The 17,287-nt window shown below is 36.9% G+C and overlaps 1 protein-coding gene across 1 annotated transcript in view; it reads left to right on the top strand.

Moving 5' to 3' along the window:
- EP400 (E1A binding protein p400) overlaps positions 1-17,287 on the top strand; it is a gene marked incomplete at its 5' end in the record, with an annotated part of 34,740 nt that overhangs the window by 11,715 nt on the left and 5,738 nt on the right. Inside the window, 25 exons of the mRNA XM_029084220.1 lie at positions 806-970; positions 1,795-1,962; positions 3,985-4,076; positions 4,763-5,061; positions 5,784-5,986; positions 6,088-6,257; positions 6,468-6,664; positions 7,152-7,263; positions 7,969-8,112; positions 8,453-8,611; positions 8,870-8,953; positions 9,543-9,674; positions 9,795-9,839; positions 9,947-10,100; positions 10,531-10,772; positions 11,334-11,507; positions 11,752-11,799; positions 12,826-12,962; positions 13,516-13,572; positions 13,695-13,773; positions 14,359-14,559; positions 15,580-15,625; positions 15,717-15,826; positions 16,433-16,637; positions 17,144-17,287. The exon at positions 17,144-17,287 is cut by the window's right edge and continues 9 nt beyond it. Coding sequence (XP_028940053.1) covers positions 806-970; positions 1,795-1,962; positions 3,985-4,076; positions 4,763-5,061; positions 5,784-5,986; positions 6,088-6,257; positions 6,468-6,664; positions 7,152-7,263; positions 7,969-8,112; positions 8,453-8,611; positions 8,870-8,953; positions 9,543-9,674; positions 9,795-9,839; positions 9,947-10,100; positions 10,531-10,772; positions 11,334-11,507; positions 11,752-11,799; positions 12,826-12,962; positions 13,516-13,572; positions 13,695-13,773; positions 14,359-14,559; positions 15,580-15,625; positions 15,717-15,826; positions 16,433-16,637; positions 17,144-17,287 — 3,567 coding nt within the window. The remainder of the gene's footprint in view (positions 1-805; positions 971-1,794; positions 1,963-3,984; positions 4,077-4,762; positions 5,062-5,783; positions 5,987-6,087; positions 6,258-6,467; positions 6,665-7,151; positions 7,264-7,968; positions 8,113-8,452; positions 8,612-8,869; positions 8,954-9,542; positions 9,675-9,794; positions 9,840-9,946; positions 10,101-10,530; positions 10,773-11,333; positions 11,508-11,751; positions 11,800-12,825; positions 12,963-13,515; positions 13,573-13,694; positions 13,774-14,358; positions 14,560-15,579; positions 15,626-15,716; positions 15,827-16,432; positions 16,638-17,143) is intronic.

Here is a 17,287-nt window from a genome sequence, read left to right on the forward strand (position 1 = left end):
AGCTCTATCCTAATTATTCCTTTCATATTAAACACTAATCCATCTGCTAAAGGCCTCTCTCGTGGAGGGGGACGTCGCAACTGTTAGGTAGAGAAAAGCGATGAGGCTTTGCTTTAAGGTCGTATGTGCACTGCCTATTAGCATGTGTATAGAGTACTGAGCACTGTTGTATTAATTTTATCTCTGGAGTAATGCACTGCCTTTACAAAAGCTAAATTTTCATGCCAATATTTTCTCAGTATCATAAAACTTAATGCTTAAATGCCTCTAACCTTTCTGCATTTAAATCACAAAAAGCTTAGTCCTTGTCACTTCAGAGCTTTTTGGTTTGCCTAAGTGTGGATCACTCAATATAAATCATATTTCTTTGGCAAATTTCAGGCCATTTCAAATGTGTATTTACAGTGCCACATGTGTGAATATTTTTGTGTCTTCCTTAAACCTTTGTTTGTGCTCTTGAAAAGGCAGTGAAAATCGATTTAATGTCTATACTCGTTCTGTTACAAAGTGTCACATGAGTTTTCAGGTAGCTCTTAACTTTTTTGCTAATGAAAGTGATAACTTCTAAAATGTTGATGTTCTTACCCTTTAAACAATCAGCTTTTTTCCAGTTTGTCCAACAAATACAGAAAGCAATACCTGTTTAACTTCTATATGACACTTTTGATGCACTAAGTATAATTATGCATGGAAGGCGCTTCAGCACCAGTTTACTAACCAAAACTTAGAATTGTGAATATTGAGCAACCTGCCTCCCACTTTGTTTGTTTTGGTTTTTTTTAATGCCTGTTTCCCTCCTTAACAGGTGGTGAGGTAGTAAAAATAGCCCAGCTGGCTTCTATAGCAGGAGCACAAGGCAGAATCGCTCAGCCAGAGACCCCTGTAACACTGCAGTTCCAAGGGAACAAGTTCACTTTATCACATAGTCAACTTCGCCAACTCACTGCAGGGCAACCCTTGCAGTTACAAGGTACTTATTTCAAAACAAGGAGTTTTCTGTTATTTGGAATGCTCATTTTTTGATATGGGCAGCATGTTTTGCTGTATGTTAAGGAGATTTTTCCATCTGTATTGCTTGTACTGCTCCGCTTTACCTGTTTTCTGAGTGAGGTAGGTACAGCAAAGTAGCTCTGTTTTGAAAAATAAATGTCTATCAAATTAAAGACACGGTTACTTTCTTTTGCTGTATTGTATTTCGAGATTTTATTACTGAATTTGTTTTCACATGGATGAAATACAGCTAAAGTAAGGTGAGACATTATTTCAGATAAACTCCCTAATGAGTAGAAACAGACAAAACTGAAGACGTTCTTGGTTTGTTCTGAAGTTGTGTAAATAATACTTCAGGATTGACATGCCTCTGAATTTTGACCCAACTATTACCCAGACCTGAATGCTAGAATATATTTTGCCCTCAGATTTCCCTTGCTGGTGGTATATGTGTTGCCAAATTCAGGAGAACCTGGGAATCTTGATTCTCTGTTGACAGCAAAATAAATAGAGGGAATGCTAAGTGAGGATTTTTTGGTTGATTTGATTTCAACTGAATCCCATATAAAATACCTGGATTTAAATTAATACCCCAACAACATAGATCTCCTCTTTAACTGTGAAGACTTAAGTGTTTTCCTCTTACTGGTTGTTATGGAACTTTAAATGGGATTGATGCAATGAACTTGTCTGGCAAAATTTAACGTAGTTTGAAACAGTAATGATCAGTTTGTAACAGAAGTACTTTTGCTAGAGAACACTATTCTCTATCCAACTTAATTGTTTTTAAATCTTCCATTACAGGAAGTGTTCTTCAGATTGTTTCAGCACCTGGTCAGCAGTATTTGAGACCTCAGGGTCCAGTTGTCATGCAGACGGTTTCACAAGCAGGAACTGTTCAGAATGCTCTGAATGCTTTAGGAAACCAGCATCAAGCAGGTGTCCCAACTTCCACAGCAGTGACACAGCAAGGTGGGTTTTCTAGCCTGAAGAAATGTCTCTATCTAAACATTCAATGACTAAAATCACATTACTGCTTAACTCCAAATTGTTATAGATTGTATTTCTGTAAGTTGAATTCAGAAGCAGGTAAACTGTGAGACAAATCCTTCTGATTTGTGTGTGATGTGTGCTGGAGTTTTAGATAATCTTTTAGTACAAACTTGGGAGAGCTTGAATCTGTATTAAATATATAGAATTCTTTTACCAGTTGTGTTTTAGGTCAGATTTTTGTGGAAAGAAGTGAGTTTGAATTACTTCATTACTTTTTTCAAAGAAAGATCAGGGTGATTATTTTTTATACTGACAGAGAATGTCCAGCAATTCTCTCAATTTTTCTATGTTGATTTTGCTTTTAGCTCTTTTCCTTTGCTTCTCTATCTAATGAAGCTGCTGTTTTCCCTCTCCCTCTGCAAATACTGCTTAGGTGTTTGGTGCCTTGCTGCAAATATGATAGGTTTCTTGATTAAAAACACAACCAAGATGTTGGTCAAAAACCAACAGAGGAATTGCTGTCTCGGTTGCATTTACAACAAAAAAGCAGATTGTTAAATGATGATAAATGCAGTGCTAGGGATTTGTTCCCTGGAAGTGTCTATCTCCTGTAATTTTCTCTGGATATAAACCGTTCCATCAAAACAGAATGTTTGCTGCTCCTTTTTGATGTATTAATGTGCCCTTGAAGTTCATATTTGGACTTTCTGAAGAGTAAACATCTCATCATAAAAAGGGAGAGGAAGCTTCAACAGCCTCCCAGTTGTTGGGAGGTAAAGGATTTCTGTCATACTTTGGAAGATCTGTGGCCCAAATGTTTCACCCTCCAGCTCTGATTACATTACAGGTGTTCCCAATATGGCCACAGTTCACAATGGAAATTGATAACTCAGGATGTAAGATTTCTACAAAAACTCACACATCTTACTACTCTCATGATGGTAAAAAGAGAGCTCTGGTAAAAGCAATGACAACTGAAGTATTGTTTCCAGTTGATAAAATAAAACTTTATTATTTTTACTCTTCATCTTTGGAGGAAGATGTAAAGTACATTGAAAATACTTATTTTGACTTTCTGAGTTTTGGATAAAATGCCAAATAAATTCCAGTGTATTGGGTGATTAGAAACTATAATTGCTGGGCTCACGAGTAGCTGCTGTGTAGTAAAATTGGTTTTATACTGACTATCTGTATTAACTTGTTTGTAATAAAAATGCAGAAAGGGAAAGCTTAAACCTCTGCATGCTCCTTGGAGTCTATTATTCTTCATGTAAGGGCTAGTGTCTGCTTGTTAACTTGCATGCACTTCTTCATGGGTGTATTGACTTGCTGCTAAATGGAGTTCCATACTGACTAGTGGAGGGTTGTGCTGCTTTTCTAGTACAAATAATCAGTGCTGATGAGCAACGTGTTCTGGCTGATATATCCTATCAAAAAAATAACTGCTACACAGTGTCTGTAGGCTGCTAGTACATGAAGGGTATTACTGTAGTTTCGATTGTTTACTTGTGTGTGATGTTCTTATAGTTTAGTTATCTGTCTGGGAAACCTCTGCTAGAAGGTGAATTCAGGAGAATGCTACTGTGAGATTCCATTATATACTTTCATCACTTTGTAGATATACTGAATTAATGTTTTCTGAAAAATCTTAGGTGATTTGTTGAAGATAAATTAGAACAATCTTTTCCTGATCTAGATTATAACTTCTAACTGTTAATATTTATTGTCCTATATGTGACATTTTGAATAAACTACAAATGCAGCACGTTTATGAAAAGTAAAATTTCATTGATCTATATTGGATTTTTGTGAAAAGTTGATGTAAATATCTGTTGGATACCTGTTGTGTAACAAAGTACAAATTCACAATATGCAATGGACATTCAGACTAAAACTTTACCTACAGCTGATGTTACAGCTATGAAATATCTGCTTATTGAAAATAATAAATGAGACCAATCTTCAGAAGAATAAATATATAAACACAAGGTTTATCCTCAGTTTGTATTCCAGGTAGAACTGCAGTTACTAATTTGTCATCTGGTGACATGGGAGCAGTATTAAAACCAGCACCTACACATGGACAATCACAGGTACTTAATTTTTATTTTCTTATGGAAACACAACTTTTCAGGATTGATACTAAGTCCATGTAATAGTTCAAAGCTATAATTTTTAAAGCTGGAATTAATTAGGAACTTTGATTACAGAGTAAGTAAAAAAAACCCCAAAAAACCCCCCTTCTGTCAGTGTTTCAGTTTTCATCTGTAATCCATAGTTTAAAATAAATTCTGATATATAAAAGTAGCTAAGAGCTTTCTTTTAGAAAGTATCTTTTAGGAAAGATACTCAAGCAACCTATAAAGCATAGGAAAACATCAAGTATATGTTAAATTGTGCAAGAGCCTGCACCTTATCAATATTAGTGTGTTAATTGAAATGTCCCAAATATAAATGATTAATTTTTTTTATTTCCAAAACTATGAAAATATATTTTAAAAATAGCAAGAAGATATTAAACTAAGATAGAATTGACTCTTTAATATGAATTGAATTTAGCTATAGTATTCAAATTTTATCCAAAATTTACACTTTTCGTGATTGATCTAAGTATTTGTTATATCTAGGATGTTGGTGGTATAAAACACACATTACTCTGATCCTGATAGCTTCATTCTAAAGAAACTAAGAAACTAAAGAAACTAAGAAAAAAACACTTGACTTTTCCTAAGTGACTGTGATGAGCAGCAATTTTTTTTTTCAACTTATCTTGGTAAAGGAAACATACGAAGAAAAGAACTGGCTTTTGAAGGAGCGCCTAGACAGAATATTTTCTGGCAATGAGCGCCGTTGTTCACGGGCCCCAGTGTATGGCAGCGACTTGCTGAGTGTTTGTTCTTTGGCTGGTGAAAGGAAACCTTCTCAGCTGTCTGCCAGTGAAGACAGCAGTTGGAGCTGGGCTGGCTTTGTGAACTGTTGCCTTTCTTCAAGTGCCTCCGGAGGCCCAAGTAACCCACTGCAGGAAATGATCCTGACTTTGGTTCAGCAACAAGAATCTCTAAAGGATGTTGTTAACAGGTAATGTGTGACTCTGCCTTGTAAGCCTTTGCCACACTTAGTTGTTTCTTAAACACTTCTTTTCAAAAAAGCTTTAAAACCTCGTTTCTGTTAATGAGCTTTTTTACTTTAGACTGATTTATTTAGCAGTAAGTGATGTGCAGTATGGACATAAAATAACAGTCACTTCTGGTTTTTTTAAGATCTTTATAATGAAAGTTTTCAGTGCCTCATTCTTAATTTCAAGCCCAAATTCAGCTGACCAAACTTCAGCTTACGTTCTTATGTTTTGGATTTACTTCTAAGTAGGTACATCTTGGAGCCAACTAACAAGAGATAAAACACAGAGATGTAGGCAGGAACTTGATTAGCTAAAGCTGACATTTAGTGGGTTGTATGCAGAGCAATAGCTGCAGTTTTCTAGAAACATGAAACACAATTAGAACTCCTCAAAACTTTTCGGGAGTTTTCAGGAGTGTTTTGATGGTGTTTCTTGTGTTTGAATTCCAGTGACTGAAAACAGTGGTCACAGTGCAAACACCTTAATAGAAGCTATCATCAACAAAAATGATAAAGGGAGATAAGAGAATACTAACACTTTGAAGGAATGCAGCACTTACTAAATCACTTGAACAAAGTGGCTAGATAATAGTGTAAAATTGCATTGAAAATTATTGCTGCAGGTGTTCATGTTGTATGTAACTTTTGAAACTGGTATTCCCTTGTTTTGATGCTTTTTACAGGGGTCTCTTCGTATTGCCAGCTGCAGTTGCTGCTCCCCCGTGTTTGTATGTAGCAAATCCTCCGCCTTTGTACAGTCACAGATTGAAACTCCTTAAGCACAGCCTTAAGCAGAAGGCAGCTCCACACATGCACCAGTTGCAACAGATTACAACTCCTCACTTGCTCCAATTCCCTGACCTCCGGCTGGTGCAGTATGACTCAGGTAAAGGACGACATTTTGTGACAATATTTCAGTAATTTCCTGTTTCACAGGAATTAAATTTCTATATAAAACCATTATTGGTTTTCTTGTTTGAATTATAGGAAAATTAGAAGCTCTTGCTGTCTTGCTTCAAAAGTTGAAATCTGAAGGGCGCCGTGTGCTGATTTTGTCACAGATGATTCTGATGTTGGACATACTGGAATTGTTCCTGAATTTCCATTTCCTCACATTTGTGAGGATTGATGAATATGCCAACCATGAACAACGGCAGGTAAATTTGCCCCAGCGATTGGCCACTGGTACAGCAATATGTGCTGCTCAGGCTTATACACACTACAGCAGGGGAAGGAAATTTGCATTGTTTCTTACTAATTTTAAAACACTTGACTTTTTTTTGCCTGTTTTTTATTAGACAATAGTGAATTTGGTTTGGTATTTTATTCTGATGTATTTACTCCTTGCTTTCATTCCATTTATATAGGAGCTGATGAAAATTTTCAACAAAGACAAGCGCATTTTCTGTGCCATCCTTTCCTCTCACAGTCGCTCCACTGGAGTCAATCTTGTTGAGGCAGACACCGTTGTGTTCTATGACAATGATCTAAACCCAGTGATGGATGCCAAAGCTCAGGAATGGTGTGACAGAATTGGCAGATGCAAAGATATCCATATATACAGGTAAAGGTTACAGATCAACAACTACTCGTAACATACTTTAATGTAAGTTTAATTCATATAGTACTGCACTGTATGATCTGAAATAAAGTGGACACAGTGCTGAAAATTCATCTCACTTCAATAAAAAAGATACTAGGTTATCATATGAAGATGTGCTCTTTAACACCAAATGTAATTATTGAATCATACCTGCATGGTTTTTGTCTGTTAGTTTACATGGAATTTTTTGTGAACTATTTATTTATTTATTTATTAAATTACACTAACTGTTAAAAGAAAGCCTTAAAATAGAGGTGGTGGTATGTGTTTTGTTCTGGGCCTGTACCAGAACTTAAAAAAAACCCCAACCCACAAAACCCCAGAAACCACCACATTTTAAATGTTCAGTGTTATTCTCGAAGGGCAATTTCTCTTTTTGTTTCTGAAAGCTATTTTGGAAATAATTTACCAGATTTCTCTTATTTTCTTTTTCCATTTTTTTTTTCAGGCTTGTCAGTGGTAATTCTGTAGAAGAGAAGCTTTTGAAAAATGGCACAAAGGACTTGATCAGAGAAGTAGCTGCTCAGGGAAATGACTATTCAATGGCCTTTTTAACACAGGTAAGTTAATGTTCAAAATACGTTCAAACACCTGTGTTCCAGTGTTTAATAAATTCAAGCATCTGTCTTGGAGTGTTTAGTAACAGTTTAGTAGAAATATGTGGGGGATAGAATTGATAGGTAAGCATATTAGATTTCATGATTGCTTGAGCTTAGGGTGTTAGGGCCACGTTCTCTCAAATACTGTCTATCTGCTTTTGTTCTGTTTCTTGCATAGTGATGCACAGCCACCACCTCTGTGACTTAATATATTATGGTTTCTTGCACCCTGCTGCAAAACTGAGCTTGTAAGGATGAAAGTTTCAACAACTTTAAAAACATGAAATATAAAGTTTGGGTATTTAGTGAGATAGGCTCTCAGCTGCTGCTCTGAAAATGCAGAAGACAGTGACTGCACTGATGAAGCTCGTCCATGCTGTTCTGGAACTCCCCATGTGGTGGTGCAGGATGAGATGTGTGTGTTTCTGACTTTCCTATAGGTGAACTGTTAACACTTTATTCTACTTTGTAGAACTACAGGAGAAAGTTACTGAAGAGAAAATGGACAATTTTCCAGAAATAATAGATAAAGGTTTATTTTTTCTTTAGTTGGTCCATAGTTTATAAGGTCACTTGAACCTGAGCTGATTCAAAGTTATATAAAAAAACAGAATGGTCCTGAAACCTGAATGTACTTCTCTCTCTTTTTTTTTTTTTCTTACCAAGCAAACGATTCAGGAATTGTTTGAGGTTCATTCTCCTATGGAGGATTCTGGATTTAGAGTGAAAGCAGAAGAATTTGTAGTACTTTCTCAAGAGCCATCTCCAGCAGAAAATATTTCACCTAAAGTTGCAAGACCATTCATAGAGGTACTAGTTAACACATGCATTAAAAATACAGCTGTGCAACATTAGTATTAAACAGCTGGCTTACCTTTTTTTATTTGGATAAATTATATCAATCTCTTTTTCTGGTAGTTTTATGTTGTTCTGTTATTTTCCTTGTAACAAAACTTCCAAAAGCACACTGTTGTGTGCTTTCTGGGGACTGTCTGTTGCCTCAGCAGAGACTTATTGCAGAAATTGTGGATGACTTATTGCAGAGTAATGTTTAGTTCAAATTGTGTTGAATTTCAGTGAACTGCTTACAGGGGTTTCTTTATGTATTTTTTGAAGTCTTCATTATTTTTAAAATATGTCTTTCTGAAAGGCCCTCAACAGTATTGAACGAGAGGACGAGGAGTCAATTGATTGTATACAAGAAATAGGACCCAACTCAGGCATTGAACCTTTGATCTCTGAGCTCTGCGACACAAAATACATTGAGGAGCCCTCACAGCTGCAGGAGTTAGTTGCTGTTGTGGATCAGGTACCATGACTTTCCATGAAAAAAAAAAGAGTAATGTTTAGTTCAAATACTTTAATTTCTTTGCAGTCTGGCCTTAAAGCAACTTTGTTGTCTGTGGGATTGGTACTCCCTTTAAATGGATGGGAAATTCCTGCTGACTTAAGATGTTAAGCCATCAGAGAGGGAGATTAGTTTTAAGGAGAGCTTTGATACCTTTTCCTTCAGTTAACATTTCTTTTATTATCCTCAATACTAATTTTTTTTTACTTGATCTTTCAGCTGACTCCAATTGAGAAGTATGCTTTGAATTATTTAGAGCTCTTCCACGTTTCAGTTGATGAGAATGAGCCTCGGTTGAATGAGGTAAAATAATACATCTTTCTTTTCCATGTTTTTCTGTCACAGTATGTACAAGCAGGATTGTATTTTCAGTGTGAAGTGGAAGTTTCTCCAGTGACGTGGAATATGTTGTAGGCACTTCTGTGATCTTCTCTTGCTGTACTTTATGAACAATGGAATGCCTTCCAGAGATCTTATTATTTTGGCATTCTCTTGGTTTAAGCAGATTTCAGTTCTCTAATTTCTTTTTTATAAAATGAGAATGACATTCTTCAGCACAGCTCAGCAAATATTGATTGTATTCCATTGATAGTGAGGGAAAAAAATTTCATTAATTTTGGTGAGTCTGCTTATTTGAATAAAGGAGCTGTATTCTGGTTGTCTTGGTTGTTTAACTGGAATTCTGAGTTTGCTTTATTTCAAGGACTCTCAACAGAGACCAAAAAATATCTTCTAAATGATAGTGAAAGTGTCTGTTAAGAAATTGCTATAAGATTTCTGTGCCTGAAAATGTCAAAGTTCAAGGAGTTTGTTCATAAAAATACAAATTGTTAACTTTAAATCCTGTGTCTGTTACTGCATAAAGTTTATAAGGAGTCTGACTTTCATCTAGATGGAACTGAAAACAGCAAAGAAAGCGTGGGAAGTCCAGCATATGAAGGAGTTAAAGGAAAAAGAGCAAAAACTGCTTTGGGAGGATGAGGAGGAACTTCTAACCTACACTCGGGAGGATGCATACAACAAAGTAATTCCTGATTAGCCTTGTTTTTCTTAATAGTGTATTTCTTAACAGTTATTCTGAGAATATCTTTTCCTTCAGGGTTCAGTTGCATCATTTAAATGGTGATCTCTTTTTGCTGTGTAGGAATATGTCTATGAAGGTCCAGATGGACAAACCGAAATAATGCCAGTAAGTAGAAGTAACACCAGGCAGCCTAAATAGGCTTTTTCTTTTTTGAAACGTGAAGATCAGTGGAGAATTAATATTGCAGTAACTACAAATTTTGTTCTGTGCAGCTTTGGACTCCTCCCACTCCACCTCAGGATGACAATGATATCTACATTGATTCTGTTATGTGCCTGATGTATGATACCACCCCTATTCCAGAATCAAAGTTGCCTCCAGTGTATGTCAGGAAGGAACGTAAACGACACAAAACAGATCCATCTGGTAAGTGTTTGTTCAAAACTGTTCTGAGATTTATTGCTGAAAGTTTAAAAAATGAGAGGATTTTTCATACCTCCTACATGTCTGATCCAGTAAAGATCAAAAGTGCAGGTTTGAAGTGATGAAAAGTCTTGGCTCACCGTGATCTTGAAGCAATAGAATCACTGGAAGCCTCAGTTCTTACGGTGTCTCTGTTTAGACATACAGGTGTTTTTAAAAGGACAATTTTAGGAAACAGACATTCTATTATGTGAATTAGGACAAGGCTGATGTTACTTTATACCAGGCTCTGTTTAGCTGCTGAGAGTATGCTTTTAAGAGGCAGTGGGGAATATTCCATACACACGTAGGAGCATTTTGCAGATGTAAGTAGCAGAGGAATCAAACAATGGTATTAGCTGCTTACCAAGAGTGGGGTTTTTTTGTGTGTTAGCTGCAGGTAGGAAGAAAAAGCAACGTCATGGAGAGACAGTTATTCCACCTCGTTCGCTTTTTGATCGAGCAACTCCAGGAATGTTGAAAATGCGCCGAGAGGGCAAAGAGCAAAAGAAAAACATCTTGTTGAAACAACAAACACAGTTTGCAAAGCCTTTGCCAACTCTTGTCAAACCAGCTGCTGAGGCTGGACAGGATAACCCAGAGTGGTTGATCAGTGAAGACTGGGCACTTCTGCAGGTCAGATGATACCTGCACTTTTTACTGTTATTATTTCTTGTACTTTTGCTTCTAACTTCAGAAATAGCTCTTTCTGCACATTATCCCTTCAAGGTTATTTCTAATTGTTAATGGTTAGTTTGGTATTTTGCTGACGTAACTCAGAACAGATTGCCTATCATTTGTATTCCTCTAAGGATAAATGAAAGGTTAAACTACAGAATGCATGATTAAGTCCTATTTTTGTTTGAGAGACCACTTACTATTATGTTCCAGATTAGCTGTGTTGACTGGACATTGGATAATGCAACCTAAGGTTCTCCCCACCTTTGAGAAGAGAGTGATGCTTGAAGGGCAGCTCTCTGTCCCTCTTATACCAATCTCCAAGTGTTTTCTTGCACGTCGGTCTGCATAATAGCATTTTATGCTTATTTATTCTCTGTGAATGTAGGTAAACGCATAGCCTGAGCCCTGAGCTATCTATCGTTGTAGTAATGGTGTGTGGACACACACAGATAAGGGTAGGTTTGGAAGGTTGGAATGATTTGTCATCTGAAGCTTTTGTACCTTTATCTGTCATAGGCAGTGAAGCAGCTGCTGGAGCTTCCTTTAAATCTCGCTGTTGTATCGCCAGCACACACTCCCAATTGGGACCTTGTTAGTGATGTTGTTAACTCATGCAGCAGAGTCTATCGCTCACCAAAACAATGCCGAAACAGATATGAAAATGTCATTATTCCAAGGGAAGAAGGAAAGGTGAGTTTACATAGAATGATGCGTCCTTTTTTTTACCTTAAGTTTGTAGAGTTTTTTTTCCTTATCTCCATAAGCACTTGTTTTTTGTTAAATGTTTCAACAGTGTAAATAAATAACTTTTAAAAGATTAAAAAATTATCCTCATCAGGATTTCCACTTATTTTATATGATTTCTTTGAAAAGAAAAAGCACCTGAACAAAATCTTCCACAAAAGATCATCTAACTTTCCTTCTTATTTTACAGCTAATGTACGAAGCTAATCCTAAAAAGAAGACAAAAAGTATTTATAAGGTGTGCATTGGTATTCTTTCAAAATCAAATCTAGACACTGTGGTATTTAGCAGCAATGGAGGTGGGCAGATAATTCATATGAGATTCGTGTTGAGTGTTACTTGAGTTCTAAAACATCAATTAAAATTCCAAATTTATTTTTCCTTTCTTTGTTGATACAGTGGATTGACACCAGACTTCAGCTTTTGGATTTGATAGATAAATTTTAAATCATGCAAGAAGTTTTTATTTCACTTAAAGTGTAGTGAGCATTTTTCCACCTACCAACCACCATGTAACTTACCCTGATTATTAGGATGGTACTTAAAAGCTGTAAGAGTGTACTTCGTGCTAGGGTCTAAGTGGATTACAAATATATAGTGAATTTAATGCTTGAAACACCTTTTAGTAAATGAGGATGATAGTACACTACAGAAACAAAACTAAATTCCATGATTATAAACAACTTTTTCCAAACCATACAGCAATTTAGTGTCAGAACTGGGTGGAGAATCTAGGACTTCTGACTGTAGTCCCATTCTCACGTAAGCAGGTTTGTCCCTGACTGGCAGTTTCTACTTAGGAGAAGCCAAGTGTTAGAACAGCATGGTGTGTTGGACGTTAACATAGCTTTGTTGAGAGAGCAGTGCAGTGATGGTTTTATTATGTTATGTGTGCGCTGTGCATAACTGTAAACTGAATTAAAAGGAAAGGAAAGAAACTTGGTTTGGGTACTGAATTAAACTTGTAAAATCTAAACTAAAGCAAAGATTTTTTTCGAATTAGAGTTTGCCATTTTGTATGGCCCCCAGTGCTGATGCCAGTGTGACCGTGAGAACTGCTCCTTATTTTGCTCTTTCTTTATATATTTCCCATAGAGTTTTGTGTAACAGTAAGTTATGAGTGACACGAGGCAGAAACCAGACTGTGATAGATATGTTGGAGTACGTTTTTAAATAATCTACAAGCGCACCATGTGTTTTTACATAGACAAAACACTATGTGGGTGTGTTTGCAATTGAAAGTTGGTTTGTTTTCATTTTTTAGACTAAAAACAGTCGCCCGCTTCGTACCAATCAGATCTATGCTCAAGATGAGGGTGCCACCCACACGCAACTTTATACTAATCATTTTGAGATGATGAAAATGATTGCAGGGAAAAGAAGTCCACCTATCAAACCTCTGTAAGTTTAACTGGGATTATTCAATCTCCCTGTCACCACAGATCTCCTGGAAACTGTGTTCTGAATTGCTCTCACAACTGAGTTATTTCACAGTGTTTCAAACTGCTGTTTTGTTTCTCTGTTCTTCATCTCTTTCCTTGCGTCCTGGCATTGTGTTATTGAAACACCTTCATGTTTCATTTGTTTGAATTGGCTTTTACTTACTGTCTGAATTTGTTTTGTGTAATTAAGAGCAGAACAGCACTCAATTGTCTTTTTTCAGCTTACTTTATAAACTACACTTTCCATTTGCCTGAACTGTAAACATTTTGATATCTATGCTGTTTGGTAGTACATTGTTTTCTGTGCATATTCCTGCAGTAACTTTTCCTATATTCATTTAATATTTACTCTGAGTCTGTCTTAAAATGTCTTATCTGTATGCAGGCTCCAGAACTGGTGGGAATATCATGAGAATTTCACCAAAACTTTGGTGTCATCTGCTAAACATGTGAAATTAAATACTGTTTTAAGTTTTTTCTGTCTCAAGTAATACAGTTTTGCTCAATTTCAGACTTGGCATGAATCCTTTCCAGAAGAATCCAAAGCATGCATCCGTGCTTGCAGAAAGGTGGGCACTCTCTGTCTTAAAGGAGTTAGGAATTGCATAGAAGTGCTTTTTTTTCTTTTCTTTTTTGACTTTCAGTTATTTATTTTTCACGATTGTGTGCTTTGCCTTATCATTGTTTCTAGTGGAATCAACTATGATAAGCCACTTCCTCCAATTCAAGTTGCGTCCCTCCGAGCAGAGCGTATTGCAAAAGAGAAAAAGGTACGGTCTCCATCTAAGCCAGACATATGACTGCAGTAATTAAAAACTCAGGCAACAGAGGAAGTACAAGAAAAGCTGCCTCCTGGCAGAAGTTTGGTGGTACAGTAGATGTTGTGAGCAGCTGCAAATTGTTCACCTAGTAGGCTTCAGATATCCAGTGTCCAAAGTGGGATCTTCCCTTGGGGCCTGTATGTCACACACATATTTGTTGTTTAGAAGGATCTTTTTTGAAAATATGTTAAAAGCATGTAGAAATTTTGTTTTATTCTTGACCATTCTGTAGCCTCCTTTCTTATATTATTCAGAAAGAGATGCTTATCCTTGCTTGTTGATGGTAAATTGCTTGTTGTGCTATGCTCTAAGCCACATAACCATGAATACAGCTTGTAGATTAAAACTAGTTAGGTGATGTAACTTGGACTGAGAGCGTTACAGTGAAGACACGTTTGTATGCTACCTTTGCACACACATATACAGTACACGTTTAGAATTAAAGGGGTTTTGTTTGTTGTTTTGTTTTTAAAAAAAATACATCCTGATTGTTACATGCACTGTTTTGATGAAGCTCACACTTTGATTTTCTAGGCTTTGGCTGAACAGCAGAGGGCACAACAGCAGACAGGTCCACAGCCTCAGCAGCAGCAAGCTGGCCAGCAGCAAGCTCAGCAACCAGCTGTACAGCAAGCACAAGCCCAGCCTCAGCCGCAGGCTCAGGCACAGGTAGTTCAGCAGCCTCAGGCAGTAGTGCAGACTGCAGCAACTACTGTGGCCAACACAGCAGTATTGGTAAGAAAGGGAGGGCTTGGTGCCTCTGATGTAGTAACTTCAGTTCTTCTGTGTTTACCATATTTGCGTGTTTTATTTTCTCTGGAAATCTCTGGAAAGTGAGAATTTTAGGTCAGTATAGTGAGATAAAAGCTGTTTCTTTCTTTCTTTTTCCTGAGTATCTTTTTTTTTGCTCATTTATTAAGACTGTGTTCGTACCATTATAGCAATAGGTCTTGGCATTCTGAGGTGGAAAAACACTATATCCTTTGCAAGGATTTTTTTTGTTTAGATTTTAATTAATTTAATCAAATACATTTACACACACAGTGAACAGTGTTTGTACAGAGAAGCTGGACAATAAAGAGAATGTAGCTGCAAGAGCTGCTCTGTTAAAGTAGCTTAAAAAACAAAGCTTTATTAACCTGTGCAAGGCAAGTGGACTGTTGCATCCTACAGAACTTACCATGGTTGTTTTATTGCAAATCTGTGCAAAGTTTTCATGGCTTCCTTAAATCTAGAATCTGTTTTAATGAGTCTGATGACAAGTCTGAGGCTTTTGTTTTTAGAGCCTATCCAGTTTGCATACTAATTTATGTAGGCAGTGGTGATTATATTTTGCTTGTTGAAGGGCAAGAATATTACAGCTTTTACACAAAGAGACAGAGAATGGGTTCTGACCCAGAAGTATTTCTGTGTATCTGTTGCTCAGTGATGCTCATGTGTGAGTGGTTATCTGTGATGTGCCAGAGTGCTATATTGTTCCCTTCTTCTGCTAACAAGGATGTCAAATGACCAGTATTTACCAAACATTTGACTGGTCTCTGATTGCTCGTTAGTGTAGCAGAATCCTAATATATACATTAGTTGTTGTTGATATGTAAAATGAATGACCAGCTGCAGAAGTGTCTGCATTTCATTGCATTTTTCTTACTTTGTCACTTCTGGAATACAGCATTGTTTTAAATAGCATAGTAGAGTAAGAGTTATATTCAGTTGTCTGTTATTGTTTTTCTGAACTGTTAATTGTCTTCTAAATAGGCGGGCACAATCAAAACAGCAGTTACGGGGACAAGTATACAGACTGGTAAGAAGACTTTATAATTAGGCATTGGAGATGATAGGACATTCAGATTTTCATTTTTAGAATCTCACATTTAATCCTGGCTTGCTTTCAGCTACAGTGAGTGGAAATGTCATAGTCAATACTGTTGCTGGAGTACCTGCTGCTACTTTTCAGCCCATCAATAAACGTCTGGCTTCACCTGTTATACCTGGAACGTTGACTGTGAGTGGATCGCATCACTAGTTGTGTCTCTGGACTGATCTTGGTTGCATGTTTTATCAGTGTATCTGTTTTCTTCTGTAGCTTTCCATATTACCAAACTCTGCTTCTTGCAATTTCATGTGTGTTGTGTGATTCTATATCAAACCCCTCTCCCTTACCAAAACATTAGAACACACTGGAACAGTTTATCAGAACCAAATGCCTAGTAGCTACTAGTGTTAAAAACAGTTTGTAGACAAGTGCTGTCATAGGCAGTGTATTATGTCATTATCATTTCCAGCCTGTAACTGTTTTGTGCTTTGTTAGTTATGATCTTAATTATTATTTTAATGGTTTAAGACTATGGAAGATAAAGCAAAAAATTGAGAAGTAGTAGAATCAAATCTCTGTAATGTAGTTAAGGGTTTGGTGATCAGCTGTTTGAAAAAGATGTAACCAGATGCTGATTATGAGACGTGTTAGAAAGATTTGGGCTTTCTTTTCTTTTGCAGTGCTTTTGTATTTTTGATGGTTGTTTCTAAAAATGTACAGTCCATTTCCAGAAGGTTCCATAGCTTTATATGAGGTATGGAAACTGTGAGGAATAATGACTTTGTTCCTTTTCAGACATCGGGAGGCACTGCAACTGCACAAGTGGTACACACCCAGCAGCGAACTGCGGCAGCACCTGCTGCTTCCACAGAACTGGTGACCATTGCATCAACCCAGGGAGTTCGTGCAGTAACATCAGTGACAGCATCTGCAGTAGTAACTACAAACTTAACTCCTGTGCAAACCCAGACAAGATCTTTGGTGACTCAAGTTACACCAGGTAATAATCATGTGTTTAAGGATTTTTTCCAAGGGTACATAAAGGGCCCCAGAATTTCTGTAGGTTGCTTGACCACCATAGTCCCACACTATTCCAAGTCTGGATTTGTTGGCAGCACAATTAAACAGCACTATGATTTTTAACTTGCTTTATTGTTGGTGCTCAGATTACATTTTTCTCCAGTATTTCTGGATAAAGTGTTGCCGTAGAGCTGTTTGGCCCTGAGGCGTTACAATTAAAAAAGATTACTAATAGTCTAGCAGTAAAATACTAAAATTGACTATCTCAACTAAAAAGTCTTTTCTTCACAATAGTGTACATTTTATTATTTACTCTGCTTTTACATCATGTTTATGCTAATGTGTTGTTATTTGTAGTTAGTCCACAAACTGTGCTGGAGCAGAAAAATATTCTTTTAACAGTTTGGCTTTTCAGGTGAAATCAATTAATTAAATTGAATATTGGAAATCTCTCTATAGAGCATTTTGTTTTTTCTTTATTCACAGCTACACCAACAGTCCAGCTGTCTGGCAAAACGATCACCCCTGCTCACTTCCAGCTTCTGAGGCAACAGCAGCAGCAGGCTGCTCAGGTGCAGGTCCCACAGATTCAGGCTCAGGCACAAACCCAGTCTCCAGCTCAAATAAAAA

This window comes from Antrostomus carolinensis, unplaced genomic scaffold (assembly GCF_000700745.2).
Source record: "Antrostomus carolinensis isolate BGI_N321 unplaced genomic scaffold, ASM70074v2 scaffold18230, whole genome shotgun sequence".
NCBI classification, from domain to species: Eukaryota; Metazoa; Chordata; class Aves; order Caprimulgiformes; family Caprimulgidae; genus Antrostomus; species Antrostomus carolinensis.